At 33.3% G+C, this 19,565-nt stretch overlaps 1 protein-coding gene across 1 annotated transcript in view; it reads left to right on the top strand.

Moving 5' to 3' along the window:
• The window catches only part of Prkacb (protein kinase, cAMP-dependent, catalytic, beta), a gene marked incomplete at its 5' end in the record, with an annotated part of 117,513 nt that overhangs the window by 63,591 nt on the left and 34,357 nt on the right, over positions 1-19,565 (top strand). Inside the window, 1 exon segment of the mRNA XM_005385166.2 lies at positions 19,459-19,520. Coding sequence (XP_005385223.1) covers positions 19,459-19,520 — 62 coding nt within the window.

Here is a 19,565-nt window from a genome sequence, read left to right as displayed (position 1 = left end):
TTTTTGTAAACTAAAATATATTTTGCCAGATATTGATATAGATAAACTAGAGCCTTGTAATTGATGTTTATATGGTATATCTTTTCCTAGCTTTGACTTTCAGCCTATTTCCATCTTTGAATTTAAAGTGTGCTCTTGTAGATAGCATTTATTTGTACCTTGCTTTTTAAATCCAGTCTGCTAATTTCTGTTTCTTCCACTGTATGTATTGTAGTCAATGATCATAGTGAATTTACATCTTCCATTTTACTGTTTACATTCTATATGCCTCTTAATTTTTGTTTTTATTGTTCTTTTCTTTTTTATTGCCTTTTTTAATATTAAGCCAAACAAACTATACCATTTGAATTCCTCCTTGTAAACTTTAAAAATATTTTTCTTCCTGGATATTTTGTGGGTTATACCATGTAGTATTTTATTTTATCACTGTCTATTTCAGGAGACTACTAGTTTAATTCTGGTAAAAACAGAATGATTTTGATCTAGTATAACTCATTTTCTTCTCCATATCTGTTATTGTTTTCAAACATATAACATCTGTATATTTTGATAAACCCATAGCTAGCATGAGTGAGGCCCTGGGTTTGATCTCAAGCACTGTGTAAGTGTGTATGTCTGTGTGTGTGTGTTTGTGTGTGTGTATTTTGTATGGTATTTTTCTCATAGATTGACCATTTCCTGTGCTCAGTTCTTCTTGTTAACTTGAGTTGTCATTTGGAAGCATTTCCTTTTAACTGAGCGGACCTCAATAATTATTTCTGCTTATAACACATATCTTCAGTCTTTCTTAAGGAATGTTCCATTTCACCTATGTTTTTGAAGTGTGGTTTTCTTGGGTAGAATATTGTTAGTCATTTCACTACTTTCTTGTTTCTCTTATTTCTAATTAGAAGTCATCATTTGATCACATTGGTTTTCTTCTGCACGATTAGCCATTTTCCTCTTGTCTTTTAAAGATTTTTCTCTTTGTCTTTCACCAGTTCGGATACAATTCATCTAGATGTGGATCTCTTTCTTAATTGGTATTAGTTCAATGTCTTGGTTCTATTTTTTATTGTTTTCCTTCAAACTGGGACATTTTCACTTATTATTTCTTCAAATTATATTTCATTACCCTTTGTTTTTGTACTCACCTAATTCCTTTTTGATGTATGTTGGTACCCCTGATATTACAAAAGTTTCTAAGACTGTGTCCATGTTTTCATTTTTATCTTTGTGCTCTTCATAATGGATTATTTCTATTGATCTATCTTCAGGTTAGCTGGTTTCTTCTTTTGCCTACTCGAATCTGCCATTTGGCCCTGTAATATGTTTTAAAATTTTCATCATTGATTTTTCAGGTCTATAACTTTTATTTTTTTTGAAAAATGTCTCTTCCTGTACTGAAATTCTCTTATTTGTTGTACCATTGCAATCATATTTTCTTTTACATATTTAAATAAAAATTGTTTAGTTCTGTTGACCTATTTCTAATGGCCGTTTTGAAGTTTTGCCTGCTAACTCCTAACTTGAGCCCATTCAGGGGCATTCTGTGTTGACTCCTTTTGCTCTTCATTATGGATCACACAAATTTTTGTCAAAAATGAACCTCTTATCCATACAAGATGGTATGTGCCTGCAATCCTGTCTATTCAGAAAGATTGTAAATTCAGGGTAACCCTGGATAGTTAGTGAGATCCTGTCCCGAAATATAAACTGAAAAAGAACTGGAGGTATAGCTCAGTACAAATTCCCTAGCTTTAATCCCCGGTACTACACAAAAAAAGGAACTCTTTAAAATAATGTGTTTGTGTAGCCTGAAGGCCCAATTTATTAACTTTTATTTTGTTTTAATAACTTGCTCTCAGGCTGTGGAATTCATATGCTTCATGATAAGTGATTGCTGACTTCTTTGTATTTTTATATGTATTTCTTTTTCTTATTCTAAGTTTTATTTTTTAAGCTGGCTTTCTTGTGTCTCCATAGCTTAATGGTTATATAATGATCAAGAGAGTTTGTGCTTAAACAGTTGGAGCAGAACTGGGGAGCACATTCACTGTTCAGACACTTTTCATGTCTATATTGTCTTATTTCCTTTGGGCACCTTCTTAGTTACTGTTCTCATTGCTGAGACAAAATACCCAACACCCAAAAGTAAAGGAGGAAATATTCGTTATTTTGGCTCACAGTTTATAGAGTTTTCGGTCCTTAATTGGCTGGCTATAAACAGGATGTCATGGTGGAGGGGTGTCACAAAGGAGAAACAGTTCATGGCAGGAGACAGCAGCAAAAGGAGCAAGCAGCAAGTGATAAGCCCTCTTTCTGTCCCTTATATTCCATCCAGGGTGGGGCATCCTTAATCCCAGCATAGTACCATGAATCCTTCCCAGCGTGACACACTATAGATCCAGCCACCTCTGAAAAGCCCTGCCTCCAACCACATGAAGCTTTGGGGGGACATCTAGACACAAGCCATAACAGGCCTTTTTGGGTCTCCTCTAGGCATATTGTAGACTCCCAGTCAGTCATATATGGGGAGTTTCACTAGCCCCTGTCTGACTCTTATTTCCATCTTCGTTGTTAAATTTCTGGTAGACCTTTAGTCCACTGCTAACCACTACCGGGCCCATAACCTTAGTCTAGTAGCGCGGGGCACCTTTCCTCTAAGTCCACAAAATTTACTTTTTTTTAATTGACAGTGTTAGTAGTGTGGAATTCTTGGTGTTTAGTGCAAATCAGGTCAGCTTCCTCTGCAAGTGAAGCTGCTGCTTTTCATGACCAGCTCTACTCTGGTAGAAGCACTATATTGCCTACAACTGTGAAGAAATATGAGTAGCTCCAGGCAAGAACATTACAGACTTCAAGTGTTCTCACACAAAGTTCTGCAGTTTTTCAGGAACCAGTTCTCAGTTTTTTGCTTGTGATTGCTTATCAAAGTAATGAAGTCTTTTTTTTTTTTGCTACTGGGAATCGAACTCAGGACCTTGCACTTGCCAGGCAGGCACTGTGCCGCTGAGCTATATCCCCAGCCCAAAGTAATGAAATCTTGTTTTTGAAAGTTCTGTTGTATCATAATTGTTTTCTGGGAAATTCCTAACTTATTCTCCACCAGCAGAAGTTCTGTCTCACCTGGAAACTTCTAAAGTGGCAGATTCATTTGCTACAGTTTTACCTAACAAGGGACCATTCTGTAGCTGTTTCGTCCCATTTTGGTACAAACTGTGGACCTCTGGGATTAGAACAGTCTCTTCACCACATCAGGCACTCTGCCTACCTTGCTATACAATCTATGATCTTAATCCTGTTTGATGTGAGGAATTTTACATTTTCAATAATAATTACCAGTAACTTTTTAATGTGCTGTCTTCTTTTAAATACCACATTGTGGCATCTGATACTCTTTGTTATGTTGAATTTAATGGCAGTTTATAAATAAGTTAGTCCATGGTTCTCCTTTATAAATGCAGGTATACATATATTACATTTTATACTGTATTTTCCTCAACAGAATGTTTAAACGGTTAACATTCGTGCTGCAGTTTAGCGTTCTGGCTCATGAAAAATGAAAGCTATCAGCGATCTGGGCAATAAGATTCATCGCCAATAGTCACTAGAAACAGCACACAGCATTTTAATATCAGTGAGGTCCACAGCTAGCAGTAAGAGCTGGTGTAATTGAAAGACGTTTAGGTGCATTCATTCTGCCGTTTGTTCCTTGCCAGATTCAACATGGGACTGTGTGAGTATTTGAAGAAAACACCAATGTTTTCATATGTTTGAAAGATGTAAAAAGGGTAGATCTGTGCTTAAATTTAAAGAACGTGGTAATTTTAAAATCATGTGGCTCTAAAATAAAAAGGTATTTTATTTGTTTGGGTTGATTAGAGCTTTAGAAAAGCTATTCCTTGGTTACAAGTGAACCGATAATTCTGGTCTAATGTTGCCGTGGTAACAACTCATGCTGATATAATTGAGAACATCTTATACATGCTGGCTCGAACATTTTCTCCCTGCCATTTTGAGTTGTTCTAGAGGTATATGAAGGAGGCTAGGATAACTAGCTTGAAAGAAATTAAATCTAGCTATATACATCTTTGGCATTAATCTGATGTTAGCTAGTGATAGCTCGGGCTGGGGAGTTTTGCTTTGCTTCTAGGGGCTTTTCTCTTTAAAACAAAAGAAAGCTCTCTTCATTTTTTGTGTGCTGCATGTTCCAGTATATGTGTTTACACCATCGGTTCTGCTACCTCTAGAGATTAGCATAACTCCCTTTGCTCTTGGATTGTTGTTTTGAGCAATATGTTTTGGAAAGGTTGCTTTTCATCATGAGTGGTGAGTATGCTCTCTGAGACTCTTCAGCTGTACATTTTTAAAAAATACTTAACTATACGAGGTAAATGTTTTTAAAGAGGCATTTGTAAAGCCACAGATACAGTGAATTAGATTTTGTGTTGATGCTTTTGCTTTTAGAACTGTCCTTAGGCAAAACCGCTTTTAAAAGCCAGTAAGGACTGTAAACAATACCACCATTAAGAGTCAGTGCTGATAATAAGCTACTAATTTTCTTTTTGGTTTGATTTATTGTATTCATTAGACAGTGTTGTTACCAATTGTGTTATAAAAATTAATAAGAAGGCTAACAATAATAGGAGATTGTTTTAGTATCTGACCTCAAGATAATTAAACTTTCCTTTGATTAGTTTTGTCATCTTAATACTGATTTTTTAGCTTTTCACTGTATTTGAAAAAATAACAATCTTAAAAATGAGATTATGAAACATTTTTCTTGGTATCTTTTAATTATAATTCGTTGAGAATTTGAGGAGTAATGATGACATGAACATGTATTTTGGGTTTAGAAGCTTTCTTAATATTTTTAAGAAACAATTCGGGAGAAATCATTTAGAATAAGTAGATTTGTGCTAACGACTTTCCTCTTTATCATGACAAAATGTATTTATTTAAACATGTGCAAAATTTTTTTGGGGGAAAATATACTGTAGTACATACTGCAGCTTATTGTAGGGCAAAAACTGTTCACTTCAAGCCAGACCTGCAGCTAAAAATAGATATCCTGTTGTTAGAGTGAGAAATGTTTGCTTAGAGCATAATTCATTAGCATCTTTTTTGCTTCATTAAAAAAGAGGCTATTTTTAAGCTAAACTTTGATGCAGTTACCATTTTTAGGAAAAGCGTTGCATGGTTTTCAGGTAACACAACAGTCCTATAATTTATATTTAAAAGATTTAGAACTGGAATTCTTGAATCTGAGAGTTGGATTTTTGCTGAGAGTTGGCTTTTTATAATGATGAAATTCAAAATCAATGAATCTTTTTTCCATAACTGGAGATCATCTCATCACTAGTAAATATTCTTTAACCTCTTAAGTATGATATAAACCTCTTCAACACTGTTATATGTTTATAAGGTGATATTAGTTTAAAAAGGGATATTTTTGCATGCAAAATGTTAGGAATAGACTAGATTATTATCTTCTTATTCTCAAACTAGATCTTTCTGAGCTAGTGTTTTAAATTTTTACTAGTATTACAAAATCAACATGTTAACATTCCTTAGGCTTCCTATGGATACAAAACCTGATCATACCTGATTATCACACTTTCATTGCTTTGAATAAGGAGATCTTTTCTCTTTGAAAGTTTAGCCTACAACCTAGCATCTTTAGGTAACCACTATCGTGTTCTGGAGGTTTTCCAATGTGATGTGTTAGTTTTAGCTGAAGGAAATTGTTGCTGTTTCTCTGTTGCTTTATGTTTCTTTCAAGAAAGCTATGGATTAGAGATAGTATTTATGTACTCAATTATATTGGCCTTTCCTTACTGCATTTTTCTACTGCAAAAAATTGTAGTAATAAATAAACATTGATTTTTTTCAAGATTGTTCAATTTCAGCTCATCTCACTAAGTGATTAAAAGCCCAAGGTATTTCAAAATGTGGAAAGTTACAAGTTAACCATAGTTTTATTTATAAAGATAAACAAATGTCTGATCTTTTATCTAAGTCTATAATTCTGCATGTGTTACTTCTGTATATATGGTACTTTTTTCTAGTCATAAAGCTATTTCTTACTCATTCCTGCTAATCAAATTTTTTAGTTTGGTTTTGTTTTGTTTTCTGGGAATCTATCTTTGGCCTTCTTTTATTGCTGTGTTCTTCTGGAATGATCTATTCCATACCTACATCTTCAATCACTATTTGAACAATCAATTCAATGAGAATTTTCTTTTACCATCCCCAAACCTGTTCTTTTATTGATTCTAATTTCTATTATGATCTGACTGCCCGTGGAAGAGGTAAAAACAGAAATCTTATTTCTTTCCCCTAGATATGCTCTTAGTCATTGCGTTCTATTGATTCTACATCAGAAATGACTCATAAATCACTCTATTTTCTCCAGTCTCATAGACACTGAGAATGCTTTTAGCTCAGGCATTCTATGTCTCTTTTAAAATCCTGTTATGATAACCCCCCTCATTATTCTACCAGCTTCCAGTTTGCTATCAATCCAGGTCATTTTATATATTTGCATTTTTAAATTGTAGTTTTTAAATTTCAAATATACCTATTTCTTAGCCCAGTATAAAAACCTTCATTTACTTCCTGTTGCAATCAAAATGAAAGTTAAACTCCTTCATGTCATACAAGATTAATGACCTACCTTCCTAGCTTTATTTACATCTTCTTCATATACTTTACTATATATAGTTAAGTTACTTGCTAGGTTTTCATATTTATATTCTTTATCATGAAAATTCTGAGAACCACTATGCTTTTCAATTCCTCCATTATTGATTTAGTAGAAGTAAGTGATTTCTCAAGGCAAACATAAATTATAACCATTAGTGTATTATAGTGAAATTATGTATTTGCATCATAGTTTCTAATCTCTAAATTTTGAATTCAACTCAAGGACAGTATCTTGTTTATCTGTGTTTATAGTGGTTACCTCAACATCCAAAACATAGTAAAGAGTCCATAAATACTTGTAGAATAAATGAATGGCTAACAATGACTCCTTTTTTATAAGTTTGAATATTTCTCTTAGCTTACCAGTGAAAAAATATCACTTGTATCTTTTGGTTCAGAAAAAACAGTAATCATATTGTTTGCTTATTCTTCCTGCATCATTTTTGTAGCATAAAGTATGATAAAAAATGATTAAGAAACTAAATTGTATCCATCAGACTTTTATCTGTCTAGTATTCAAGAAATTGGCCATAAATGTAAAAAGAGCCTTTTCTTTCCCATTCTAGATTTTTCTTTTGTTACTAATAACCCTTTCTGTGAAGTTTTTGTTCCTGTTAAGCAAGCATGTTTTGTAAAATACTGACGAGCCCATCTAATAGTCAGCTGAACTGTCTTAAGACACTTTTGATTAAAAGAAATAGCAACCTGCTTGAATAGGCTTTCAAAAAGATACAGGTGTTACAAAATGCAGTTATCTCATGAAGCTCCAAAGCAAAACATAGATTTGATCTTTATGAAGGACCAAATTGGGATTTGTAAAACTGCCTGAAATTCTGTTTTTCTCTGAAATCACCTGGCTTATTTTCTCTGGATACCTGCTGAATTATTCTCACTGTGGGTAGAATAGGTTTCTCTGCTGCTTGTACAAAATGGAGCCTAGTTTTCTGACAGATGCATATTTTATGTGCTTACCAACATAACTAGCATCACTATATCAAAACCTTAGGTGATGGGTAGCGAGGGGGTAAAGATGGAGGAAGGTCAGTCACCAGGTAATAAGTTACAGTTTTGGGGAGAAATAGGTGCTACTGTTTTACTGCATAGCAGTGTGACTATATTTAATGATAATATGTTGAATTTTTTAAAAGAAGAAAGGATTAATGTTCTTAATGCAAAGAAAGAAATGAGTAGGTACACTCTTTTACACTAGTTGAACATTACAGAATGTGCCTATGTATAGAAACATCATATGGTAACTCATAAATATGTAAAATTTTTATGTATGCAATAAAAGGGAATCCTAGGTCAGAGTGCTGCCCCTCCTGTAACTGAGCGGAAATGTTTGAAAAAGACACTTACTAATTGACTATAAATGCCAGGAACATTACAGACCTGAGCACAGCACTTAATTTATTCCCCTTTCTAGATCTTGACTGAATGCATTATAAGAACACAAAATTGGGGAAATTGTGCATCAGTCGGAAGGGTATTTGCCCAGGAATGTACAGGATCAGGTGGCTGAGCAGACTCTAAAGTCTTATGAGTCTGAGTGGCTTGCTTTCATGGAAAGAAACAGTAATTGTTTCACCCTTGCTAGCTTAAAGGGATGATACATAAGAAAAATTGTGTGGAAAATGGATAAAGACCAAACACCACTCACTGCTTTCATTCTTAAACATCCCTATTGGAGCTACCAGAGTTTACTAAGATACTCCAAATTGAAAAAGTGGCCTTCCTTTTTCCACACATGGCAGGGCTCTACGCTGATGTGATAAGAACTACCAGCACCAAACCTCCAAAGTCCTGACTGCATTGCCATTCCAAAGTCACTAGATTATTTAACTAATAATGTAAATACGTAAAGTTAAAAGGTCTGAGAACTTGATTCTAATAGCACCTAAATAGGAAGTAAGCGGGTCTAAAGACCTTAATTTGGAACATTTATAAAGATTTGAAAAGCATCTCATTGTTCATGAATGAATTAAAAAAAACATCATGGAGACTATTACAGAAGTTATTCCCCATTAGAGGACATCACAGCTTTCAAGAGGAAGAAAATGAATTTATGTTGAGAAAATGTTTGTGCAGAAGGGTCTAAACATAAAAAGTTGCAGATAGCATCTGGATTAATTCCTTAAAATATTAGGCAAACATGAAATCTGTAAAATGAAACATGGAAAATAAAAAATAGGATTAAAGGAATTGGCTGAGGATCAGGCAGGAATGAAAAAGAAACAATGATGCAACAGAGAAAGATTATAAGATAATAAACTTGGCATTTGCAGAATATAAAGTTGCAGTATAGGCAATAAAGAGGAAAATAATCATTTTAGGAAAGTAAATGAATGAAGTGAAGAACTGCCATGATACGCCATTCTAGAAAATACAGATGAGCAACAAGATTAATGTTCTGAAGTTTAAAAGTATGTTAGGTGAAAGTAGGAGATCCTACAAATTGAATGAATAGCATTATAGCATTCCCATGCATATAATAAGTTGAACAAAATAATCAAAAAAATGACCCTAGAGAAAAAATTTTTTTGATGCTGAAGCTTAAATGCAGAACATTGCACATGCTCAGTCCACGCTGAAAGCCACACCTCCAGCCCAAGAGAAGCTGAAAAAAACAAAAAGCAAAAACACCTGACTTTGTACATCAGAGAGCTCATTGTCATTTAACAACATTAATAAAGATAGCAACACTTAAGTATATCCTGGTATGTTGTTTTTTTTTTCCTTTCATTTCCAGGATAATAATGCCATAAATATCTAGGTCTCTTTGTACCTTACAATCCAACATGAAACTTGTCCCATAAAAAAAGTACAAAATCAGAGACTAGATAATTTAGAAACCCTTCTAGGAAAAAAAAAAGTAATGAATTTACAACAGCACCTTGAAATGCTGAATAAGCTCTAACAAGCGTCTCTTTGAATGAATTCCTGAATTAAAGAATTAAAAGAAATCCCCAGAGTGCAGTAAAAGAAGTGGTAAAAGAGAAGCAGCGCTGACTGGGTCAGCACAATTTGACTACCCTGAAGAGACTTTCATACCTTGTTGACTAAAGGGCTTTTACTTTATGAAGTTTGGGTGTTTTTGTTTTTATACCTTTATTTTCCACTACTGGGTATTGAGCCCAAAGGCACTCCACCAATCAGCTATGTCTCAGCTCTTTAATTTTTTTGTTTTGTTTTGTCTTGAGACAGAGTCTCACTAACTTGCCTAGGCTGGCCTTGAACTTGTGATCCTCCTGGCTGAGCCTCCCAAGTAGCTGGAATTACAGGCCTGTGCCATGACACCAGGCTACAATTTTAATTTTAAATGACCTCACAGAAACAGAAGTCAAGTTCTTCATCCATGCAATTTAGAATTTTTATATAAAGCAAGTATCCTGAAAGCATCATAATTCAGTGAAAGCATAGATTAGAAAATAAAACCCACTGACATGGAAAGAACAAAAGATAGCTGGTATTCCTTGGGTTGGGTTCCTCCAAGCAGGAGAGGGATGTATGTGCATATGTGGGAGGCTGCTCCTGAGAGTCTGTAATCAGCTGCTTCCTCAATTAGTGTTCAGGTTTTAATCCACGTAAGTGTGTGACCTAGGAACCACCAATAAATGCATCCTTGGCACAGCTCCAGGCTGTTGGAATGTGACTATATGCTAGGCAGAAGTGTAAACAAAGGCCTACATGGGTTCATATCCTCAGTAAAACCCTTCAGGTTTCTCTCAGATAAAGCCCTACTGGAATTTAAATACATAACCCAAAAACAACATAGACATGGACTGTACGCATTTGCATATGCTATGCACACACAATAGGATTAAAACCTCATAAAAATGTCAGATAGTAGAACTGTCACATGCAGACTACTGTTTTTTTTTGAGACAGGGTCTTGCCATGTAATCCAGGAGAGGAATGTGGCCTTGAACTCACTATGTATCCCAGACTGGCCTTGAACTCATGGGCAATTCTCCTGCCTCAGTCTCCCGAGTTCTGGGGCTACAGGCATGCACCACTGTGCCTGATCAGACTACTATTTTAAATTAATGATATAAAAAGAATAGAAAAATGTTACCTAAAATAAATTTTAAAAGGTAACTGACCCATTTCAAAGTATAAATTATAAAATATGATTTACAAAATCAGAGACAATTTTTACCCAAATAGAGAATACACGAAAATATATAGAATGCTTACAAAATTGATTATATAACTGACCACATTCAACAGATTGCAAAGAATTGATATACAGGTCTCTGTCTCTTTCCACAAGGCAATTAGATTCAATCAGTAATAAAAGGCTAATTTAAAAAGTAGCACAAATGCATATATTTTAAGATATACAAAATTCAAATAACTCATCAATTAAGAGTTAACTCATAAATTTATGTATTACAACTGTGTATTAAAACATAGAGGTATATCCATAGAAAACTTAGAGATAAATTTTTAAATGCTTAAATTAGGAAAAAAGAGATCATAATATAAGTATCCAAGTAAATACATTGGAAAAGCACAGAAGAAAGTTCATTGTCAGAAGAAAGAAATTATCTTTTAATAAAGATCAGTGAAATGCATAATTAAAGAACATAAGAACCAAAGATTGATTCATAGAAAGCACTTTTGATAGAGCTGATTAGAACTATACCCTTTTAAATAATTCGATCATATTTAAAACTTATTCAAAACTTGACAAAATTAGGATTAGACAGTTTTGTAGTGAACTTCTAGGAAGTATTAAAAGAGCAAAAATGTCCATCTTGTGCAAAATTTCTCACAGAATTGAATAAGAGAAAATATTAATTTTATTATTTAATGAATTTAGTATAGTTTCTTAAGTGAAGTATGGGAAAAGAAACTTAATTAGAAACGTGTTCTCCAAAGTTAGGAATAAGAAAGAGATGTCCACTGTCATCCTTTCTCCTCATCATTGCACTGTCACAACGCACACCAGAAGGCAAGCACGAGATGGTGAGAACAGAATTGTCAGTATTCATAGGTAATGTATGATTTCTACAGAGAAAGTTCAGAATCTATCAGTGTGATTTTTAGAATTGATAACTCTGGCAGGATTGCCAGATACATGAGAGCAATAAGTAAACCAGCTATGTTCTGTACGTCAGCAACAAACAGGAAAGGCAATTTTAGAAACTCTTTTATGATATGAACCAAAGCTACAAAGAATCTAAATTAGATCTAGTAAAAGAGCAATAAGTAAGTCTTTAAAGGAGAAATTATAAAATTTTTCTTAGAGCTATTTAGTCTTTAAAAAGAAGATATATATTCATGCCATTAGATTAGCAAAAATTGGAAAGTCTGACATTAATACACTTTGTTAAGGGTGTGGAACTTCAGAGAGGGTAGTGTGTCTATAAGCTGATGCGGTTGTATACTGAACCATGTATTATTAAGTTGATAACGTGCATTCTTTTTCCCCTAAGGATCCAGTCCTATCTCCATACTATCCATCCACAAAACAAATTCTTTGAATTCAGAATTTTCTGGACAATCTGTAGCATATAATTGTGGTAAATAGATTATTCTTACAAGAAAAAGTCTCAGTAAACAATTAAGGAAAAAGTATATTCCAGAGAGCATTTCAAAGATTGCCTGGATCATTACTTTTATGACTATAAGCATAGTCTAAGTTTTCGTTAGAAAATCTTATAGGAAACACTTTTATTCGACTTTGGCTTGGATGGCCTAGGAAATGCACACCATCCCCAGGTAGAGAACAAATTGGGAGAGGAAGGGCATACATGCGATAGATTATGAACGAATATACTGTGTGGATTTATAGTGTATAGTGTATATATAGTGTATCCGTCTGTCAGTATACTAGTCAAATAACTTGATGTATTTTTTTAGGCTTTGTTTTTAAATGTGTCATAAGATTTTCATATTTATCTAAATAAAAACTATAATAGGAGGATTTTTTTCAGTCCAATGAATCAGTTATACTGTTCACTTGTAACCAAGGCTTAATAAAGAATCCACTAATAATAAATCATAAGGAGAGAAAAGAAGAATAAATAGATATTAGAACAGGAAATTAAGCTTTTACTGCATATTAAATTGCTAAACACTCATTCATGAATTACTTTATTAGTCTTTGTACAAAGGGGAATATCTTAGAAATCAAAAGTAGTCCTGATCCTTCCAACAAACTCCACTAATACAATTGCAGTGTTAAAATTGCTTTTGTATTCCCTATTATCTTTAAGGTCATACTAAATTTGCTTTGAATGAACATGTTTGACTATGGTGAGACAAGTGAAGCACCCCTTCAGCAAAGTGAATACATTATCTTCAGACTAAATTGTTAGAATAGGGTGATTTGTTAGCATATTTTTAGAGTAAGGTTTTGGTAGAGATTTGGTTGGTTAAAAAATAAAATCAGACTAATATATTGTTATCCTTATATAAAAATTTAGTATGTATGCTCAATTAATTTTTATTTCTATGTGTAATATACTAATGGACATATATGGATGGGTAGATTTTTGTGGGTATTTTTATATGTTGTTTAATCTGTTTAATTTATTCTTTTTGATCAAGCACGCAAATCATCAGATGCATCTGGTAGGAAAACACTTTTTACAGAATAATCCTTACTTTGATATAAATTGTATTTTTATGAGGTATTTTGTGGCAGTTAGAATATTTTGTACTTGGTCTCTCAATGAGTTTTCTCTCTGAAAAGATTTGTAGTACATTGTATACATGTAGAGAAGGGTCAGGTATTCTCAGGGATACCAAATACAGAGCTCAAAAGAATTAAAACAGGGATGGCAGAAGACAGATCAATATATTCTGTTAGATTTACACTTTCCAGACATTTTGGAAGAGAGTGTCCTCTTCTATTGTTTGTTAGTGGTACTTGGTATTTTCATAGATGATTTACCTCAGTTTCTATCCTGCTTTGTACTTTCTGACATACACTAAATAAGCCTTATGGGAAAGAGATGGAGATGAGGATAGAGGGTGTGAGGATTATAACCTGTTTAGTAACAAGTTTTAAATCTCTTATTACAAGATGTACCATTATAAAATGTATACATTTGTAGCTTACAGTACTTAGTACTTGCTCTTTACCTAATAGACAAGTTTAGGGGAATAGCCCTTTCCCTTAGTCCTTACCTTAACCATCAAGGTTGAAAATATTCGGGCCTCTACCCCCATCATTACTTTCTTACTCGGTATGGCTCGCCTCTCCCTTAACAAGTGATCTGGTCTTCTGTATCCCAAAATAAACAGAGTCTACGATGTGTGAAGTAACACCGTTTACTCCTCTTCCTTCCCACACATTGAAAAGCATCACTGTGGAACACGGGTACCTATGATAGGGCGCTTGCTTGCGCTCTGCACTTTGGCACTTCCCCTCCCATTGTCGTACACTCATAACCTACACTGCAGCCACTCAGGTGCCATTTCCTAGTTAAACCATACCCTTCCTCCATGCCTCTCATACGAGATCGTCTCACTCTAGGTTGTCTTCTTTTGCAACTCTGCCCTCTCAGGGAACTCCATCCTTCAAGATTAAGCACAACTGCTAGGTCCTCTATTGTGCCTTACCTCATTACGCAAGAATTTCCTCTTGCAAACCCTCATAGCACCTGAGAATTGTTTTTGCTTTAGACTTGTCACATTTTTATGCTGTCTTCCCATTAGCTTCTCATCTCTTTAACTATACAGTTATATTTATTCTTTATAGTACTCACAGTTTCCATCAGTACCTGACGCTAAGAAAGGATGCTCAATAATTGTTGAAAAATTGTTGGTGTTACACCACCACTAAGGATGCAGAATGCCTGGAAGACATAAATGTCTTTCAAAAGCATAGAAACAAGTTTTTAAAATTCAGTGTCTTTCCTACAGTAGATATCCAGAGATGGTTTTACAATAGTTATGGGATATATATTTCACTATTTGCTTAATATTACTTCTATTGTAATATGGAATGAAAGTTTTTGTTTTAAGGAAAATTACCATGTTATTAATTTTGACATTGAGCAGTAGTTGTTCGTTTTATTTATTTATCATTTAATTTTTAAATGTCCTGTTTAAATATGTGTAATCAAATAATTGAATTTCTGCATTAACATTTTGTTTCTGGAAAAATGTATATAGGTGACTTCTTGCTTATGTAAGTGTAATTTAATCATTGTTTAATTTATTTTTTTTGGGCACAAGCTTCCTCCTCTTCAGAAATATCTGGTAGGCAACTACTTTTTAATAAAACAAATGTTACCTTTGTAATTTCTTATTTGGTTGCTTGCAAGTTTTTGTTATCTTCAAAGAGTTATGTTTTTATTAAGTATATTGATTTAATGAAATGTTTTTGATGAAGGAAATACTCTAATTTTATGTTGAGGTTTATATGCTCATAAAGGTATTGCACTTTTTGTGTGATATTTTGTAAACAATAAATATAGTACTGTGAAGCACAAGGAGTTGTTGTATCAGGTAACAAAAGACAGATTAATGCATACCACTTAAGTTAGATTACCCAAGCTAATGAGTGGTTTTTGAAAAAAAAAAACAAAAAAAAAACCAAAAAAAAAAACCGAGTATATATACATTTTAGTACATGTATATGTGTACTGTTGTATATTTTGAATATTATAGCTAATACTGTAGTTGAGGATTTGCCTCTAGGAGTTTTTTGTTTTATTTTCTATTTGTTTCCTATTTATCTGGCATGCATTGAATAAAAATTAAAATAGAGTTATGCCTTTATTATAAAAGAAGTGCAAAGAGAGAGGTGAAATTTAGCACATTCCAAAGAGCCTGGAGACTTGTGTATAAATAACAAAAAAATAGCGGACAGGGAGAGATAAGAATTGTGTTTTGTATGTAATTATAGAGATGCAGAAAAAAATGTGTCCTGTATTTTATTCTTTCATCTCATGAATATGGGTGAATGTTCCTGCAAACAAACTCGGTGAATTTTTGGATTCCTTTGGTATGCTTATTTTGTCTACAATGCATCATGGTACTTTTTAAAATGATACAAACTGGACAATAAATACAATTGTAAATGTATATTCTATTGATTTGGGATGTGTTTTGATCATTTTTTGAGTGCCTAGTTTGCCCCTTACTAAACACTACAAGATAAAATGCAAAAACTCTTTCTTGAAGCATTTTATTATCCTGTTAAGTGCTCTGTGGATAGGGACCCATGATCACAAAACTAAGATGTATTAGAGCCAATATTCTAACTATGTGCCAAACTCCAAAAATGTGGCTGCTGCATGCTTTTGGTGGATTGAATGGTTAAAGATAGATAAAGCTTATGTATTAGAACATAAGACAACTAAAAAATTGAGAACTTCAAAGTATATGGTTTATAAAGAACTCTTGATTGATTGTGGTACAGTGTTTGAATCTGTCTCTCCCATCTCTTGTTTTATTAATCAGCTGCTAATGTCTCATCTCACTGGTTAGAAATTTTTTAAATAGAGTAAAACATGTAGAAGTTAAATCTACCACTGTCTAAAACTAGTAAAATTCGGGGCTGGGGATTTAGCTCAGTGGCAAAAGCGCCTGCCTGGCAAGCGCAAGGTCGTGAGTTCGGTTCCCGGTACCGGAGAAAAACAAAAACAAAAACAAAAACAAAAAAAAAAAAAAAAAAAAAAAAAAAAAAAAAAAAAAAAAAAAAAAAACTAGTAAAATTCAAAATAAATTAATATAGTTTTGGATAATCTATAGTTTTAGGATTATTCATAACCTAATATATTGTGTAATATTTTCTAAGTTGCATATTTTCTTAACATTTTCACAGAGTTCATTATGTTTATCTTTGTATCTAAATAGTGCACATATATACTAAAGATTTCATGCTTGTGTGGCATTTTTCCATGGCAGAAGCATGTTTTAGAATTATTTAATGACCTTACCCTTAATACTCATCCTTACTCTAAAGGGAAATCCCTTTATATATTGAAATAATTCACAAATTTGCTATTTATTTTTTATTAATGACATGTTTTAATAATATTTACATAAAATATTTAAGCGGTCTGTTTTTCTCTCCTTTTTTTCGTACTGGGGATGCAACCCAGAACCCAGAGCCCTGCCACTGAGCTACATCCCCAACCATCTTTTAAAATTTTTTGCTTTTGGGCTCAAACTTTTTTTTTGTTTTGTTTTGTTTCCATTACTGGGAATTGAACTCACAACATCGCGCTTGCAAGCCAGGCAGGCACTGTGCCTCTGAGCTAAATCCCCAGCACCCTCAGCTCAAACTTGCAATACCCTTGCCTTAGCCTCTCAGAGTATTAGGATTACAGGCCTGGATCACCGTGCCCAGCTCTAAACTCAAGAGTATTGGTGCATACAGAGACTATTTCAAAGAATGTTGTTCGATACCCTATTAGTGAATAAAACTAAGTAGCACCAGGAATTTTTCCGATAGCTCATCACCAGACAGGAAAAATAAATTTCTTCCGCAGTTCACCATATTTGGCAAATACCACCATTCCTTCCTTTGATCAGTGACTTTTTTCTTAACTCTAGATCCGCTTAGCATAAAGTGACAGGAGAAGCTGAAACAGGTTTTGTTTTTTCTTTCTTTGATCCTCTTTCTTGTCTCTAACTGGTCTATACTCATGTAAGCATTAAGAGAATTTACACTGCAACTTGATATGCAAGTCTTATGTATAAAAGATAACTAAAATTTTTAAAAGACATTAGAAGCCTATTTTGAGGATCTAGCTACAGTTTTTTAAAAGCCTGTTGTTGCATTTTATGGTAAATTATGTTTTTAATATATTTTATAGTCATCATTTCCAAGTCAAGACCATGTGCAGATATGTCAGAAAATTTTGCTTATAAAACTACTGTTCTTCAGTTGTAACTAGTACATTAACTTTTAGAAGTAAGATGGCTTAAATTATCCTACATTTAAGAAGACTAGGAATTTTCTAGCCTTTAGGAATAACTAGATCATATTTGGATAATTAGGTGCCATTATTTGATATACTGTCTTGGAGCATAAGATTTTCATAAAATGAGAAAATGCTTCAAATGTAGAAAGTTTTCTACTAAACTAAGGAATTTTGCTAGTATTTATAGTAAAATACAAATGATTATAGTAAAATACTAATGATATTTTATAGAAAGTATTAAAATAATGTCTTCAGAAATACATACTGTAGTGTTACATAAAATCTAATGTCTACTTTTGATGTCTCTTTCTTTTGTTTGGATTGCTTTAGGTGTTTTTTTTTTTTTTTTGAATTTTAGTTTATTAATGTTTTGAAGTTTAGACTGCCCATAGCCCTTGTGGTTAGTTGCAGTGTTTTTTCAAAGTTATTACATTGAGGATAATGAGAGAAATAATAACAATGTGCTTCTTAAAATGCTTTACTACTACTGCATGATTAGGGATCTTAAAACAATCTGTGAGTCCTCACTTCCACTTATACATCCACCTTTTATCATCATGATTGCCACTTATTATTTCTGAAAATATTTCTGATGTGCCACTCCAATTTCACTTTGTCTTCTCCACCTTCTTAGAATTTCTACACTATTCGAGCCCTGTTTTTTTTCTTTTCTTCTTAATTTTTTTTTTTTTTGTCTTTTTGAGACAGGATCTCACTATGCAGTTCAGGCAGGCCTTGAGCTCACTTGGTAGCCCATGTTGGTCTCAAACTTGCAACTATCTCCTGCCTCGGCCTCCCGAGTGCTGGGATTACAGGCTTGCGCCACCACACCTAACCTTTTCTTCTTAACTGATAGACTCAGATAGAGAAATATTGGAGAATTTCTAAATAAAAAGAAACTAAAATAATTACTTCTTGGTGTAATCAAGTTTTATTTTCATTCCTAACTAAAAAAATACATCTTGCTAATGCTGTTTTATCTGTTTAGTTTTTTTTCTGTTAGTTATTTTAAATATCTGAAGTTGTTTTGTAGCTAGAGACCATTGTTCATAAATTGGTGGGAAGACAGTGTAAAGGGGACTGCTTTTAAATGATTCATCATTTAATTAACAAATTTAAAATTTCAAACCTATAAAGTATGTGGTTGCTAATTGTCTATAAAGCATGTGCCTATTAAATACATAAGCATTTATTTTCAGTTGCTTTACATTAGTGTAAATTTTTAAATGAGATTCAGATACTTAGTTTTTACTGCAAACTTAGAATGAAATTTTAAAGCTATTTAGATTTTTGGTTGTTGTTCTCAGCTGATTTGTTTTTCGCCTTTGTGTCCCTTTATGTGTTTGTCAGTCTGTGGATTCTCCCCTTTTCTCTCCATTTGTGGTAGAGAGAACTCAGATCTAATAACATCAATCCTTGTACCTGAAAACAATTCCTTATCAAATCCTACTAGTTTTTGCTCCTCCATAAGTCATTTCATTTTCTCCATATGTTCTTAGCTTCTGCCTTTGATGGTCTATTAGTAGTACTGCTGGCTTATTTATTTACAGTCACTATTTTGTCCTAGATTTATTTCTTTTACATTACTTTCAGATGTGTTTTCAGGAACAATACTGTTGTTGTTAAATTTGAAATTATCTGTGATCTTCATATAGAGCAATATTAGAGATTCTTCAAAATGGAGTGTTTGCTCCTTGTTTAGAGATACTAAATAACTTGTATCACAGTGAACGGACAATATTTCAGAATGGTAGATGATAGTCATTTTTAAGTGAAAAATTTTACATATAGTGTGTATATATGTAATATAAATATTTAAATAGTCATATATAGTATAAATATTCTTATAAGGCAAAATCTTTTTTATGTATATTTTCAGTGAAAGAATTTCTAGCCAAGGCCAAAGAAGACTTTCTGAAAAAGTGGGAGAATCCTCCCCCGGTAAGGAATAGTTGCATTTTTCTACAAGCTAAAATTTTTGTTAGG

The sequence above is a fragment of the Chinchilla lanigera genome, unplaced genomic scaffold (genome assembly GCF_000276665.1).
Source record: "Chinchilla lanigera isolate Chin_1 unplaced genomic scaffold, ChiLan1.0 scaffold00022, whole genome shotgun sequence".
In the NCBI taxonomy this organism is placed as follows: Eukaryota; Metazoa; Chordata; class Mammalia; order Rodentia; family Chinchillidae; genus Chinchilla; species Chinchilla lanigera.
The sequence above is the reverse complement of the archived record's forward strand: the minus strand, read 5'-3'. Positions and strand labels throughout refer to the sequence as shown.